Source organism: Diadema setosum, chromosome 3 (assembly GCF_964275005.1).
Source record: "Diadema setosum chromosome 3, eeDiaSeto1, whole genome shotgun sequence".
NCBI classification, from domain to species: domain Eukaryota; kingdom Metazoa; phylum Echinodermata; class Echinoidea; order Diadematoida; family Diadematidae; genus Diadema; species Diadema setosum.
In genome coordinates, this window is record NC_092687.1 from 2,618,311 (window position 1) to 2,634,838 (window position 16,528).

Here is a 16,528-nt window from a genome sequence, read left to right on the forward strand (position 1 = left end):
TATATCGCAAAAAGTTAAAAAGCCCAATTCTCATCTCCACCACTACTGTACCATCCCTTTAAGGGAATATACGTACATATGAAGAGAGTCTTCTATAAAATAGATGATATCCTGTGAAAGATCAGCATCTTGCTGAGTAATTCCAATATAAAGTAAATCATGTTTAATTTTTATCATCTTCATATCTCCCCAGCCATGGCATCAAAACACACAATCGAGGAGTGCGTCGACACGAGCCTATCCCATCAAAGCCAGTGTATATACCACACTCCCTCTGATACAAACTCCTTTAACCTTACATGTGTTGTGAGTGGATTCAGGCCTAACATTTCCATGGTATGGACCAAACAATCAGGAAAGACATTGAATTCTGTGGTATCAAATCAAAAGACTCTATCCGAAGATACGTACGAGAGGATCGAGACAATCACTGTTTCAGCCAATCACGATGGGACGGAGCAAACCCTTACCTGTATGGCTATCGGAGACTCGGTGAATGGAACGTCGACTGCAGATATCATCATTCTCCCTGTACAAGGTTTCATTAAACAATCCCAATTTTATGTTTGTGAAGAATCAAGAGTGGAGAAAAGTATAATGCTGGAAAATGTGTTCTTGTGTTTTATTGTGTTTTAGTTTTTACTTTTTCTATGTACACTCATCACGGGGAAGTTGCATATAATTGCTTTTTTTTTTCAGGAAGGCAATTGAGACCATTCTACCTTTCAAACAAACGTATAGAAAGGTCGTTTTATTTTCGTTGAGTAAAAATAAACGAAGATCAACATGACGGCAATTCCCAGTGTCTTCTCTCTACCACCAATGACCACTGAAATCTAAACATGTGTATGCCTGTTCAATAACTGTAATTAGAAACTTTCTTGGCGCTAGCACAAAATTAAACATTGTGAAAGTAGGAGATATCATCTTCACCCTTAGGGCGCTCTGTCAGCAGCTACGCGTCTGCCCACGTCTGCTTCACGATCCAAAATGCAATGTACCTCGGTTCGATTCCCGGGTCCCACTGAGTAGAGTTGTGTGTAATCATACCGTCCCTTCTAATAAGAGGCAAAACACTCTGTCCCTCGGATAAGACATATGGAGATTCCTTGTGTGAGAGAGTCACAACCCGTGCACGTAAAAAAAAAGAAAGAAAAAAAAAAGATCCCGCGTCATTCATTCATCGCAAAGAACAGGGTCTTTAATCCGGTGAAGTGGTCCCACCTCACATCCAATTGGTCCCCATGGAAGATCAGCCATTGCAGCTGAACATGGGCTATCAAGCCATCTTTTAAGATGGAAATGAAACAAATATTCATTGTTATATGATTTATAGTAATGTATTTAATGCATTCAACTGTGTCTATTTGTTAAAATTCCAGGAAAACGCGTTAACGCGGGTCTCATCGTTGGACTAGTCATCGGTGTACCTGTCGCCGTTGCCATTATATTTCTTCTCGCTGGAAAGTTTATTCAACAATACCTCCCTGACTACCTACCGAAAAGAGGTATCGCTCTTTGCGTGTGTGTGTGTGTGGGGGGGGGGGGGGTGGAGGGGTAGTTGCTAGCTCGTCATATTCACAGCAAGTGCATTTGACAATGTTATTGTGCTGAACACGACAATTCATTATTTTATAATGGTTTTTTTTTTTGTAATAATTATTCACAATACAAACGTTTGTATGTTGACGATTGCTCGGATAATTTGGCTGTAATTTTCTAAGCGCCATTAATTTTCTAGGACTTTAACAGCATGTTACAGAGGCAACTCATAAAGCTGGACATACACTAGACCTAGTTCTAAGCAGAAAAGTCGACATCATCGTATCAAATGTTAATCTTGTCACATCTCTGCCCGCTGACCACTCCACCATCATCACCACTCTCAACCTCAAAGGCCCAGTGAACCCCAAGAAGCAGACCACCACCAGAAATCTACGGTCTATGGACCTCTGCTCCTTTAAAAATAACGTTGCTGCATCACTTTTCCAGATCAGAGAGCCAGCGTGTCCCTCCGAGGCTGTCCTGCTGCTCAACTCTCATGTAACAAGACTTCTTGATAAGTACGCTCCGCTCGAGACTAGATCTGTAACAGAGCGCCGCATAATCAAGTCTGGTCTCTGCATTGACAGAGAGCTGTATCGGCAAGAGTGTGAGTCCTACTATGTACAGCCACCTTGCCGACGCCAAGTCAAGGCACCTAAGACAGGAGATTGCTGCTGCAGACACTAAACAACTTTTCAACATCATCAAAAGACTCACAATTGCACATCCAGATTCTTCTCTTCCTGACCATACTTCAAATCTTGCACTTGCTAATCGGTTTGCTGAGTTTTTCGACACTATGATTAGTACCATTGCATCTTCATTCCCAGTGTCTCCTGAAAACTCTTTCTCTATCTCATCTCGCATAAATGTAAACACTGAGTGTGTATTTTCTGAGTTTGCTTTAATCACTGAGTCGCAATGAAACGTCTCATCAATTCTCTTCCGTCCAAGTCTTGTTCTCTTGATCCTCTCCCCACATGGCTAATAAAAGAGTGTCTAGATGAATTTCTTCCTGCAATAACTCACATTCTGAATCTCTCGTTGTCATCAGGCGCAGTTTGAAGGTCGCTGATATTGCCCTTTCTAAAGAAACCAAGTTTAGATCGTAATGATTTGAACAATTTTCGCCCCATTGCTAATCTGTCTTTTCTTGGTAAAGTTCTTGAGAAAGTGGTTGCTCGCCAACTAAGAGATCATCTTGATGAACACCAGTTGTTTCCCAGTCTGCCTACAGGCACTTCCACTCCATCGAAACCGCCTTATTGAAGGTACTCAATGACCTCCTCTTACATGTCTTAGCAGTAGACAAAAGCCACGAAGTTGCTCTCCTGCTTTGTAGATTATTCTGCTGCGTTTGACACTATTTATCATGAAATTCTCCTTAACAGACTAGAGACTAATTTTGGTCTAATGGGAACCGTCTTGAGATGGATTGCATCTTACACGACCGCCACCAGATGGTTACCGTGAACGGTGCATTTTCTCAGTCGTTCCCTCTCAGACATGGTGTCCCCCAGTGGTCTGTGGTTGGTCCTTTGCTATTTCTTCTATACACAGCCCCTCTGTCTTCAGTAATCAACTCTCATGAAGATATTCTACATGTTATGTATGCCGACGATACTCAAATCTATATAATCATACAACCAAATACCCAAGTCGAAGCACTTTGCAAACTTAGCAAATGTGTTGATGATATTAAGCAATGGTCTCACGATAACTATTTGTAATTGAATTGTGTTAAATCGGAATTTTTATATGTTCATTCTCAGTTCAGGTGGGGTAGCTCTCCCACAGAATTTTCCCTTGAAGATGGTACTTTCCCCATCTCTCAGTCAGTCAGAGATCACGGAGTTATTGTAGATAAGCATCTGAACTTTCAACAACATATTAAGAATTCATGTCGTTCTGCTGCTTGGGGTATTTGTAAAATTGGTAAAATCCGTAAGTTATCGGATCAGCCTTCCACTGAACGTCTCATTCACGCATTTGTTTCTTCTCATCTTGACTACTGCAATTCCCTTCTTGTTGGTCTCCCTGCTTCAAGTACTGCACCACTTCAAAGAATTCAAAATACAGCTGCTAGGCTTGTGACGCTTACAAAAAGATCTGACCACATTACTCCAGTTCTCCAATCCCTCCACTGGCTCCCCATTCATCAACGTATCACTTCTAAAATCCTCCTTATTGTCTACAAGGTATGCAATAATATTGGCCCATTTTATCTTAAAGACTTAATTTCCTTCCGCTCCTCCACTTCAACCCGTTCTCTCCGTTCTTCATCCACTATCCAGTTATCACGTGGTCCCCGCACCTGTACACGTTATGGTGACAGGGCCTTTTCTGTTATTTCCCCACTTCTTTGGAATAAACTCCCTTTCTATATTCGTAACGCTGAAAATGTTGATAGGTTTAAGTCATTGTTGAAAACTTATCTGTTTACACAACCTTAATTCTGATGTTGTTGTTGTTGCTGTCGTTGTATCATAATATGTACATAATGCTGTATTCTATTTTTACGTTTTATATTTTTCCCGGATCGATGCGCTTAGAAACACCAGTATTAAGCGCTATAAAAATGTTATTCATTATCATTATCATTATTGTAAAAAAATAATATATACATATTCCTGTTGAGAGTCTCCTCTCCCCACTTGACGTAGATAGAGTTTATTGAAATCATACAATTTTATCTCCTACAATTGATTTTTGTTTAAACAAAACCTACGAAAAGAAGCGACATATAGGATCTTGGAAATATGAGCTACCCTTCGATCGAACGTTATCAAACGACTTAAAATTTGTGCTGAACTGCTGTTTTGCATGATAGTTTCGTGATATGATGCATTTATTTCATGGTCATGCATACAATGTTTGCAAAATATGGATTAGCTTTAAAAATAAATTACTTTTAGTCAATGTTTCTGAGATTACATCAAAGACTGAGATCATTGAACCAATGAAGACTGTGCATTTCCTGTGTATGAATCCAGTCAATGATTAGTGAAATTCGTTTCATATATTTTTGGAAATGAATGAATAAAGTACCTTTGTAGAGGAAAAAAAAATAACGAGCAGGTGTGGAAATATTCAAAGGCAATGGAAAATATAAAGTTACGATAGAATACGAAATTACTGGATACAACGTGTGCCAGGAAAGGGTCTATGAAGACAGCAATTTCTAAAACAAAGATCTTGAATGAATGCAGATATAACTAAATTTTGACATGTTATCAATAAGTCTCGTTCAAGATTAATCATAAATAATGCTCCTGCTGTTGTTATTAACATTGTGTTTCAAAGGATGTGGTTGGATTCCATGCTGGCAGAGACTAGACAGGAAGCAGCGAGGGGAAGAAGGAGATATGATGCTGGGTATGACAACAAAAATGCCTTTCTTTTTCTATTAGATTTTGAAAAAAAAATATTATCTTTAACATGATTACGTTTTCTTTTTTTCGTACGACAACATAATTCATTATCACTCAAGAATTTATACACACTATAAAATATTCGATATACAATGAAAATCGTAAGATATATGAAGTGTTTGCTACCAAGAGGCGCTCATCCATTATTTTTCAATGGATTTAGCGCCTTTCGGATGCAACCTCCTCACATGTAATATATACATATATACAATAATATATATATATATTAGTATATATATACAATACTTTATTTCTTCAAGCATCAAAACATGTTTTGAGACATTCCTAGGTTTAATACTAAATGTCAACAGACAGGTTTTAAGGACTCCATATTGATAGTTATTTATCTTGGAAATCTCACATCAAGTTTTTGACCTGTCCAAACCTTTCTCTAGGAACAGAGAAATTATATTAAACAAACTGAAAGATAACTTTCCCACCAACACAATGCAAATTACATATTCAACTATGATTTCCCCTTACCTCAGCTATGGATTCTGTCCTGGGGTAACACTTCCCAATTTCTGTTTGATTCGCTTTTCCACCAAAACACATGCCATTGAAATAGTTAATAAGACTGCATGGGTATTTACCTTATAAAGACGATTTTTTTCATAGGAAGAACATTTTGAAAAGCAAGATTTGTTTTATTACAATTTAGAGATTTTCATGCATAAAATGTCCACAAAAATGATCTTTCTGACTTTTTTTCTCGAATAATTAAACGAAATTAGTCTATCCGCAATTATCCCGACCGCCGACGTGACACGTACCTCCTTTCACGTACCCGAACCATTTTTGCGAAAAAAACCCCCCACAATTATGTATACCGGCCGAAATACTGGCACGGTCTCCCCGTAGACTCGAAGGTTGTTAATTGTTGTTAACTTTCAAAGACAAACTAGTACAGAATTTATTGAATAATTACATAGCATAAGTCCATTGAAAAGTCGTTCTACCTTGTTTATGTACGTTGTGCTTCTGCGCTTGGTTGAGCCCACTGTTTGCGCTGTATACATCCTCCACTTCAGTATTCTTCTGTGAGGACTTTCCATTTTAGCTTGAAGCCACTAGGTAAATGTGTTGAAAATTCACCAATAAGGATAACGAAATTATGAAATTATTTTTGTAAACAAAATAAAGTGTGTATAACTTTAAGGTTAAGTGCTATGATTTAGAGAGATTTAGAATCTCGTAGAAGTAGATTTTTTTTTGTATAAAGTATTATTCTATTAAAATGATATGATGGATATCAATGATGCAATTTTTATCAATGCACGCATGTCGGCCTATGCATTAGGCATATGATATTTACACACAGTACATGCATGTGTGCTCATAATTATGTAAATAAAATATTTTTCTTTGCATATTTTGATTAATTTGAAGGATCATCAACTGACTCAGAGTCACTTACAAAGGAACAAGTACAGCAATGCATAGAGGATTTGAAGGCATATTATAGGAGATCACAACGAATGGTCACTGTTGATCCACTCGACTTTATTAAACGCGTTGAACTGGATGAAATCTACACCAATTTGAGTCTATTTGACAGAGGTAGCATGTGTAAAACGCCAATTACATACGGTGATCTTTTGACCATTGATGAAAGTGGAAATCTTTCAAAGCGCCTTTTGATCCAAGGTGAGGGAGGTGTCGGTAAATCAACGCTCTGCGCTAAGATCGCCTGGGACTGGTGTCTGGGAAGGATTCTCCAGGATCTGGACATGGTCTTTCTCATTCTTCTTCGACACGTCAAGAATGAAGAAAGTATTGGCGATATTGTGAAGAGATATCTCTCTGATTCAAACGCAGCAACTGCAAAACAGATAGACGATTATATCTCTTCACATCCGAGTAAAGTTCTCATTGTATTTGATGGCTTTGACGAGTTTAACGGAACGTTTGCTGATGAGAACAGAAGTGACGTCATTCGCATTCTAAGATTAGAGAAGCATGGGACATGCAAGGTAATTGTAACCACACGACCATGGAGAACAAGTGAATTCCAAGAAGACAAGCTTTTTAGTGAAGCTTACACTTTTATTAGCGCTGACGGATTTGACAAGGACAACGTATCAAATTATATCTGGAGGTATTTTGGAGTGAGAGATAAAATTGATCTTGCAAAAAACTTGATCAGGTTTATGGAAGAAAATGACGTCATCCGATCGAATATGGCGCCATTTCCTATCTTCTGTGCAATGTTATGCCTTATGTGGAACGACTTTAGTGAAAAGAGAAGAAAGGAAATTTATAATCTGCAAACTTTCTCCAACGTCCTTCGAGAAATGATTTCTTTCCTAAAAGAACACTACGCATCAAAATTTTGTGAAAATCTACAGGTTCAGAACGCCGCTGAGGCTGTAAAAAAACCTAGTACAGCAATCGAAGATATAGGTGAGGTAGCCTTGAATGGTTTGTTGAAAAGGAATCTCTCATTTTCTGAAAAACTGTTCCAGGATTGTAGGGATGCCATGGAGATATGCTGCAGAATCGGTGTTTTGACAAAGGAGACCAGCGCTATCGACACTGATTGCCGGCGCAGTGTCAACACTCAGTCCGTAGCTAAATCAACCATTTATTTTCCACATAAATTATTTCAAGAATATATTACAGGGATACACATTGAAAAATTATTCACAAATAATCGCCCCAAGTACAATGATCTAAAACGCGAACTTCTTAAGCGGCACCAGGAGTTTCGTTACCTACTCTACTTCTCCTCAGCTTTAGGGAATGAACTTGGTCTTGATATCATTGAAGACTTGAAGATGACTGACGACCAATATTTCTGCGTTGACGTTGCCTTTGAATGTCATACTAAGGAGGCCGCGAAAGCAGTGGGAGAAAGATGGAAAGACTACACATTATTATCAGATATGTCAGAACACACAAAGACAGGAATTGTGTTCATGCTGCACTGTGACCAGGTGGTAAGTTATATAGAACGGGTATTGACATATAGCCATAAAACAATCAAAACAAATGACAGCGCAATTCTGAGTATGTTTGTTTGTGTGTGTATGTGTGTGTGTGTGTGGGTGTGAGTGTGTGTGTGTGCTTCTTTGTACGTCTTCTTCTTAATGCGATCCAGTGAAAAATCCCCCCCCCCCAAAAAAAAAAAAATAAAAAATTTCGTTATCGTAATACAGGTTTTGAAATCTGAAGTGCAACATATAAATTGAAACAAGATGTGATATTGTACATTTTTATCATACCTGCATTAAGGTGATATAATATGAATTCTACGCTGTCGGATGTGACACTGCATCATAAATGACACACACGCACACACAAAAACAGGTTTGAATATTTACGTAAGGACACATTCTGAAAATAATGTATAACTTAAGATAAACATGACAAAGTTATGAGCTTTCTAAGCGTTCGAAATAATGGAAAGAAAGGACATTCTCAAGGAAAATGCTAACTGAGAAACATGCCTTTCAAGATAAGGGTTTATTCAAGCACTTAATCTTTATCAAACTACGATCTGAATGGGAGAAGACAAACAACCCCCCCCCAAAAAAAAAAAATGTAAATCTCCAACGTAACTACAATGAAGCGATAATCAAATATCGTTGAAATTTTGCACCTGTATAAGTAAATTCTATTCATAACTATTTGAAGAGTTTGTTCGCAAAAACCGATAAGTCTATATTTGCCAAATGGAGATATTTGAGATTAAAGGTCAAGAAAAATAAAGAGAATAATAAGAAAAAAATGGACTTATCGGTTTTTGCGATCAAACTCTTCATTTCCAACTTTCAAAGCGGTAGCAGTATTACGTCAAAAGATATTAAAGTTGAAAATCAAATGCCAAGAGGTTTTCGATTGAAATTAAAATTGAAATGCAAGTGAGATTTTGTTTCCAATAGGACAATTTTGTTGATAGAAGTTCAAAGAGAAATAGAATAAAACAATGTATTACAATGTAATCCTTGTATATGTATTTGGAAAGAGAGGCCCACGTAAAAGACAATCTTGTAGAAATATAAACAAGGGACCAATAAAATAATTTTGCACAAACAGACGTATACTATACAAAAGAGTTGTCGAAAAAAGAGAACAAAATTTCCAATTTCCCAGTCACTTTGGCGCCAAACTTTGCAATTATGTTGGAAATTAAGCATTAGTCTTTCAGAACATAAAAAAAACTAAACAACAACAACAACAACTAAAGATTGATTCTGGTGACCTATTTTGCGTACACTGTGTCCTTATGTAAAATTTAAGTGTGCTACTTTTTGTCGGTTCTGTGATGCATTGTTGCGTATTATAATATAAAGTATAGTAATATGTATTACCGCACGTACAGGTCTTCCTCATATTGTTCTTAGTTTCTACTTCCAAAATAAATCTAGTCTTTATACTTCTCAGTATCACGCTATTGTCGAATATTGCAGTTCAATATAGTTCACTATATCAATCACTGTCTATTCCCATTAGCAATCGTTGTATATTGACTTCATGAACTGCGGAAGGACTATGTCACGTGACCTGGCGGAGGGTTTGAGTTCCAGCAGTGTTCTGCGCGAGGTGACAATAATTGACTCACGATTTCACCCAGATTTCTACATGGTTCTCGACGCGAAAGTTTCGACATGCATGGTAAGTTGCTGTTACAATAATTTCATATTAAAGACTTATGTTGATACAGACTGACATCTAGGTGATATCATAGAATTTCAGAGTTTGGCACATGTCAAAATTCTTTGATGTTTTATCACTTCGAAGAATGATAGGAATCTTAATTGGTATGAATAATAGCAAACTTAATTTGCGCTGTATGATGGCCATTGCAACGTGTGCAAAATGGTGTCTAGCAGAAGTGGAGCATCGTATATTAGAGTGAGCGAGAAGGCAATGTATCATACTTCACATATAGCTCATTCTTATCGCATGTATGTACAAATAAAAAAATAAATGAAAGAATTTCAATAAAGTCTAAAATAAAAAGAGATAACGATTCTGACGTCAATGTTGAGTGGTCAAATAGGAAAACACAATGTTTGTGATCTAGGAGCCTAATTTGACATTTTCATCAAATTTTAGGAATAAGGCAGAGTAGAAGACCAGAGGGCATGTTTCATAGTAAAAACAAATGTCAGCAGTAACATAGTGAAATTTGGATTAAAGTGATCAAAATATAAATGAGCTTCTGCTAAATTGATAAAATCACTTCAATTGGCATGAACAAAAAGACAAGGACTGCCAGAGAGGTGACAATTATTAGGACCGTGCGTATTAAATCAAAAAAGAAAAAGAAAGTCAAACCCCTTGGTATTGCATCAGAACGTAATATAATGGAAACGGGCCAATGTAGTGAATTACGCATTTTTTCTTTCAGAAAGACGGATTATTATTTTTACATTACAATATTATACCTTTGGAATCATATAAAAATGTTCTTAGCAACTGTTTTATTTCTTTTTGTAGAATAGTGTGAGAAGGTTTATCTTAGACGACTCTTATCATTTGTAGTTTTCTTAAAAGCCTTTTACTCACTCTTCTCTTTGAATTTTAATACCTTTTAAAAGTACCGCTTTATCAGTGAATCACATGTATTAATTGAGCATGCTCTATTAACGCTTACTCTAATATTATACTTATATTGCTTTTGGAGTTTGTCATTCTGTCTTTTGTCCTATTGCACAAAGCTAGGCTTTATTAGATTGAGCGGCTGAATAGAATCTCTAGTTTAGAGCGTCTTTTCTCAGTGCACATTTTGAATTCAATTCAATTCAATTCATACATTTATTCAGTAATGAAATCATTAATAAAAAGAGTTCCAAAAGTTTTCCATAGTGCGTGCTTCGTTCATATATTCAGATAAATTAGGAGAGTGCATTTGAATTGAGTTATACATCTTTTCAAAGCTCTAAGTCCATTCTTTTCTTTTAACTGAATTACATGTCTATCAACAGACATGTGACAGAGAGCTGACATAGATCTAACATATGCATTTTCTCGCAGATTTGCAAACTGTGTCGACTTTAACGCACGTACGGAATATCATCTCTACCAGGCCCGTACGTCAACATACTTTGATTAGGAAAAAATAGATTTGAGCTCTTCCTGACATATTCTCTACATGGCAAAAAATCCATGCAACAGGACCTTTTTTTTTTGTCATAACGTATAGGCAAATGAGAGCAAAATGACGTGAGCGAAGACGTGCGCGCTTGGAATATGAAAATAATCTAATTTTCTGAAACGTGTAAAAATGATTCCTTTTCTCAATATATTCACATTTTCTTTGACGTGCGTGTATGCATATACACTTGTCATGGACGCGAAGATACGTGGAATGTTACGTTTTATTTTCAGAACTCATTGCAATATGAGACGTTGTCATGAACATCATGAATGGAAACAAAGCGTGAAATGACGTCAAAATGACATCATGCTTGAGCAATCAGAGAAAGAATGTCGTACCACTCTGAGCTCAGGGACAAATTTCAAGGGATATATAGATTAGGAATATAAGAACAATTTACATAAGATTAGATTAGGTTAGGAAAACCCATTTGTATTGACTTGTGCGTTAGCTTATAAGGCGTGCATGAGTGTGCATTTTCAGGAACTCCATTTTATCTTTAACTAGTTTCTAAAAGTATATATCTGGCGACAGTGCATGATTGCTGGCTTTTTGATGTTTTTTTTTTTTTTGATGTAGGGTCACATTTGTTGTTTTACATCCAGTACAACTATGTGTGTACGGGAGGTTGACAAATCGGGTGCACGTCACGAGACCGACACCCACGAGTCATACAGCCAACAAGTTATACAGCTCACAAGTCATACAGCCCACCAGTTATACAGCCCACGAGTTCGACACTGAGTAAATAAAGCCCATGAGCTCGACATCAAGTAAAATAAGCCCAGAAGTTATACGGCTCACGAGACCGACACTACGCACAAAAGGCTCATGAGACCGGCACTAAGCACACAAATCCCACGAGACCGACACTACACTTAAAAGGCCCACGAGACCGACGCTACGCAAACAAGGCTCACGAGACCGACATTACGCAAAAGAGGTTCACGAGACCGACAGTATGCAAAAAAGGCCCTCGAGACCGACAGTAAGCAAAGAAGGCCCACGAGACCGACAGGATAAACAGCCTCACCCACAGACCAATAAATTGTACAGGGTGTCCTGATAATGGCATAAGGAAGATATGAGAGATGGAATAGAAGAGTTGCCAGGGTGTTACCCCATCAGTTGCCCCACCCCCTGAAATGATCAGGATCTTTAATTGTGCTTGCGTGGATGTGTGTTTGCGAAAAAAAGTGAAAAAATTCAGTTAAAGTGTGCAACAGATCTTTCCACATTAACTAAAGATGCCAAGACGACCTCGTTTGCATGTTAACCCTTTGACTTCTTTTATATATTCCTACTCCCAGCGCCCCCCCCCCCAAAAAAAAAGAGAGAGAGAGAGAGAGAGAGAGAGAGATCTGCCCTTTGGTGATTGTTATTATATTCTAGTGAGATCATCGAGAGGCATTTCATAGAGTGAAAATCGGCATGATTCGAGTATGCTTATCGGTTGAATAGAGAAAAAACGGCTTGTCAGAAAAATTCTTAATGCAATTCAATCTAATCTGTATAAACAAAATGGCTGCCAAAATCATTACGTTTTTATTCTTGTAGGCGGTTGCTTGTGGAAAACTCGTCACAGAACTAGAAAATTAACATCACTTTAATTACATGATGAGAAGGTGGAGCTGCAGACAAGAATTTATATACGACACAAGAATTCATATACGACACATGACGTGGAACTGATAGGACGTGTCCTCTTGAGCTCCCGCTCCCAGTAACTCATCTCAACTAAACACTCAGCTGAAAGTGAGCTCACGTTAACCCCATCCCAAGCAAAGAAAGGATGTCTAACCCAGCAGTGAGACCCAAAGTTCCAGCAGTGAAATCTACCAGAATGTCAACTAGAAATAAATCTACAAGAAACCAGAAAACAGTAAATGAAAGTTGTGCGGCAGACTCGGATCAGGAACATGACGACGCTACGTCAAGCACTGCGGGGAGCCCCTCCCATGCTGTGGGAGACCGTGGGCCGGCAGCTGAACATTCGGACCAAGCTGACACCACTGCTACTATTGGAGACATTGCTGAAATGATTTCTGAACTAAAACAGGCAAATGAAGCTAACAATCGCCAACTCAACTCAAAGATAGACCTACTCATGAGCGACGTGGCCTCCTTAAAGCTGGACCTCATGACCACCAAGAAAACCGTTTCCGATCTGGAGGTGAGTGCCACTAACACCAGTAGTCGACTAGACGAGATAGAGTCTACAAAAATGCCGAACATACTAAAAGAAATCGAAAAGGCCAAAAGTGAGCTAAATGAAAAACTTTTGTTATTTGAGATCCACGAACGCAAACTCAACCTACTGCTGTACGGGGTGCCAAAGGAATCCAACGAAAATGTCCTGAAAGTGTGCGCGGAGGTCTTCGCATGCTGCTCAACATATCCCCAGAGGAAGCGGCCCGAATTCCCGTAATCAATGCACATCGTCTTCCCCGGAGACAACCAGCCCGTGGACCCAACGACCACCAATCCCAAACATCGCCCGGTGATGGTGTTGCGAATCCCGACCCGATTATCGTCAGATTTGGGCGAATGTGTGACCGTGAGCGTATCCTGCATGCATCCCAGCGTGAACGTCCAGGCCCCCGGCCACCGCAGGCTGCTGACATGTCCTACGCCAACGCAGCATCGAGCCCTCAAGCGCGCATAACAGTCAGGACCGACCTACCGGCATCGATGAAGAGAGAGCGCGGAAGGCTGGCAGCTACCGCCTACCGTCTCAGAAAGGAGCAAAAGCTGGCTACAAGAATCATAGTCAATGGAACCAAAGTAATTTTGCAAACGAGAAAGCCAAATGAAAATGCAACCCCATTGCCTTGGAAAGCCTGGAATGACTGAGAGTCGCCTGCGCTAAAGTAAGAATTGACAACCTATACTTAAATAGCATGGGCTTTAGAACTTTGTCATGAGATTTTGTAACTTTTCATCTCACCAATGTCTCAGAAATATTTTACGTTAATTTGTTAAATCATTTTTTGAAAAAAACCCCAAAGGTTAGAAAAAAGTTCTCATTCTGCAATTTCTTATGATATGTGTAATAATGAGTACATCTGTTTTGTCTGATTACCAGATAATGTTCGTGGTTGATTTTGATAATCTTTTTGAAGCTGCAGTTTAATCAAATTTATTCAGTTGTACCAGCTACCCACTTACTTACTAGTAACAAACATGTTTTTATTCGTTTTTTGTAGGCATAAGATATCATGTCTCTTATTGAGTCTGGTAGACGGATGAGACAACTGCAATCTCATACCCTTTAAAATGCACCCCGTTGTCAGATTAACCTACTTACGCAACTGCCGTAAAAATTCCCATACAAAGTGGAAAATAAGAACGTATAAATAACTGTATAAATTTTTCTTTAGTCATTTTCAAATTCTCATTGTTAGTTTCAAGAATAATAAGTCTCTTGAAGAACCTCCATCAGCTCATTTCACTATCAACTGTAATGACTGTTGATGATTTGCGAATTGTTTCATTTTATTAGTGAAACATCATATAAAGTACAAATAATTGGTGAAGATGAGATTCTTTAGAAAAGCAGCCTTTCAATTTATACACAGGCAATGTTCCATTTTTGCTTCTTATTTCTACATTTTTTTAAACAAAATTTTTATGTCAAAAATTTTCTCTGCAACTCAGTGATTTACTCATAATCACTATATCGCATTTAGTTATGTGTGAATGCAACATATACTTTGATAGGTGTACGGGCAGGTGAATGATTAATGTGACTTGAGAGAAGGAAATTAGATGTATCAGTTTTGATCCAGCATTGCACTAAGCAAAAATACCCTTATTTTCCCGGCGCAATCACGTTGTCGCTGTTATTGTTTTTCACATCTCTCTGCAAGCAAGACATATCCACCATCTAAATTGCATGTATCTATTATAAAACAATTTTGTAAATTACTCTTATGTCGGTATGTTTGCAATACCAAGATAATATGAAATGGTTGTTAGATACATCGTTGCAAATTAGTGCATTAATAGGAAGACTTTTTTGCCTGCCAGTATATCATGATTTGCAAATACTTCTCATTCTCCCCAATATATAATCCTTGTTATTTTATAAATGTCGAAAATAGAGTAACCAATTACGCGCCGGTGGCGGACCGGGGTTTGGGGCTGGCGGGGCGTTGGAGAGGCGCACATGGTACCCCTCAGGTGCTTTGTCTGCTCCGGGCCTCGGTCTGCCACTGGCACTGTACATCACCACGTTTCACGGTGGAACGACACGCAGGAGAATTCAACACTCGAAAAGTCACAGAGTACTGAATGGTCTGGTCTGTTAGTTTATTGTATTACAGTTGTTCAGGTACTTTTTCATCTTAATCCATTTACCTCATGAAGTAACTCAAACGTAATGTAATGTGCACTCCTGTAATGAGTGGAGTTTCTTTTTTTCTCTGGGCTATTCATACTCATTTACGCTGTGCCCTCTTTATTTTAAATGTTCTTCATAATGACAACGTAAGGTCAATGAAACGCGTTTGATAACTGAAAACATACGCTGAATTTTTCTTTGATTATCGAAAAGACACGTAATCATTATTTCCATGTCATAGGCCTTCATGTTACGATACTGAAGTCTTATTTTTGGATTTTGGTTTTGGTCGCGTAAATGTACAAATTTTGGTGTGTATCTGTGTGTTTTCCTTTTGTAATTTCTTGCTGTTTTACGCATACTATAGCTCAGAAAAAAATTTCTGTTACTCCATCATGAACTGCTTCACATATTTGTTATTGCCTCTCTGTACATGTCCTTAATGCTTTTTAGCACACGCGTTATTTATTCACGAATGCAGTTCTCTTTTGAGCGAGCCTTCTGCTACACACCAGAAAACGTGTCAATTCTTTTTTAAGTCACTGCCCTTTGTAAACATGTCGGCAAGCAGTACTTTTTCGACTTAATTTGATTTCACTTCCTACCCACATTTCAACGTATATGCAATTTCAGAATTCCAACCTTGCTGTTGTTACTCCAGCTTTCATTCTCATGTATGCTTCCTACATGTTTTTGGACATGCAATGTCCAAAAATGTTTCTTGTCATGCATGTTTCTTGTCTTACGTAAGTCCTCCAACAAATGCTTTGCAAGTCTTTGAACTGACAAGACTGATACGCATTCTTTTTAATCGACCCAATTCCCAAGTTCAATCTTGTTTGTTCCCTGTCCCAGATTTGTTAAGTCTTTTGTTTGGCGATGTCGTAGATTACCAGGTTCACTTGGAGTAGTTCGGAAGTATGTGGTTTTGCAATTTTAAACTGGTTATTCTTTTCTTGCTATTCATACCACCGTATCCTACTTGTTGACACCTTTCCTTCTAACATTTTTTTTTCTCACTCTCTTTTGTTTTGTTTTTCTTTATATTCTTGTCTTACGTAAGTCCTTGACCCTGAAGTTAAGTAAGTTCTTGAACAGCTGCAC

The 16,528-nt window shown here is 38.1% G+C and overlaps 2 protein-coding genes across 2 annotated transcripts in view; both read left to right on the plus strand.

The window, feature by feature from the left end:
* LOC140226664 (uncharacterized) overlaps positions 1-2,232 on the plus strand; it is a gene marked incomplete at its 5' end in the record, with an annotated part of 71,545 nt that extends 69,313 nt beyond the window's left edge. Inside the window, 3 exons of the mRNA XM_072307104.1 lie at positions 194-538; positions 1,383-1,508; positions 1,898-2,232. Coding sequence (XP_072163205.1) covers positions 194-538; positions 1,383-1,508; positions 1,898-2,232 — 806 coding nt within the window. The remainder of the gene's footprint in view (positions 1-193; positions 539-1,382; positions 1,509-1,897) is intronic.
* Positions 2,233-3,051: 819 nt separating this feature from the next.
* LOC140226665 (uncharacterized) overlaps positions 3,052-16,528 on the plus strand; it is a 119,777-nt gene continuing 106,300 nt past the window's right edge. The window contains exons 1-4 of the mRNA XM_072307106.1: positions 3,052-3,067; positions 4,849-4,920; positions 6,366-7,915; positions 9,432-9,593. Coding sequence (XP_072163207.1) covers positions 3,052-3,067; positions 4,849-4,920; positions 6,366-7,915; positions 9,432-9,593 — 1,800 coding nt within the window. The remainder of the gene's footprint in view (positions 3,068-4,848; positions 4,921-6,365; positions 7,916-9,431; positions 9,594-16,528) is intronic.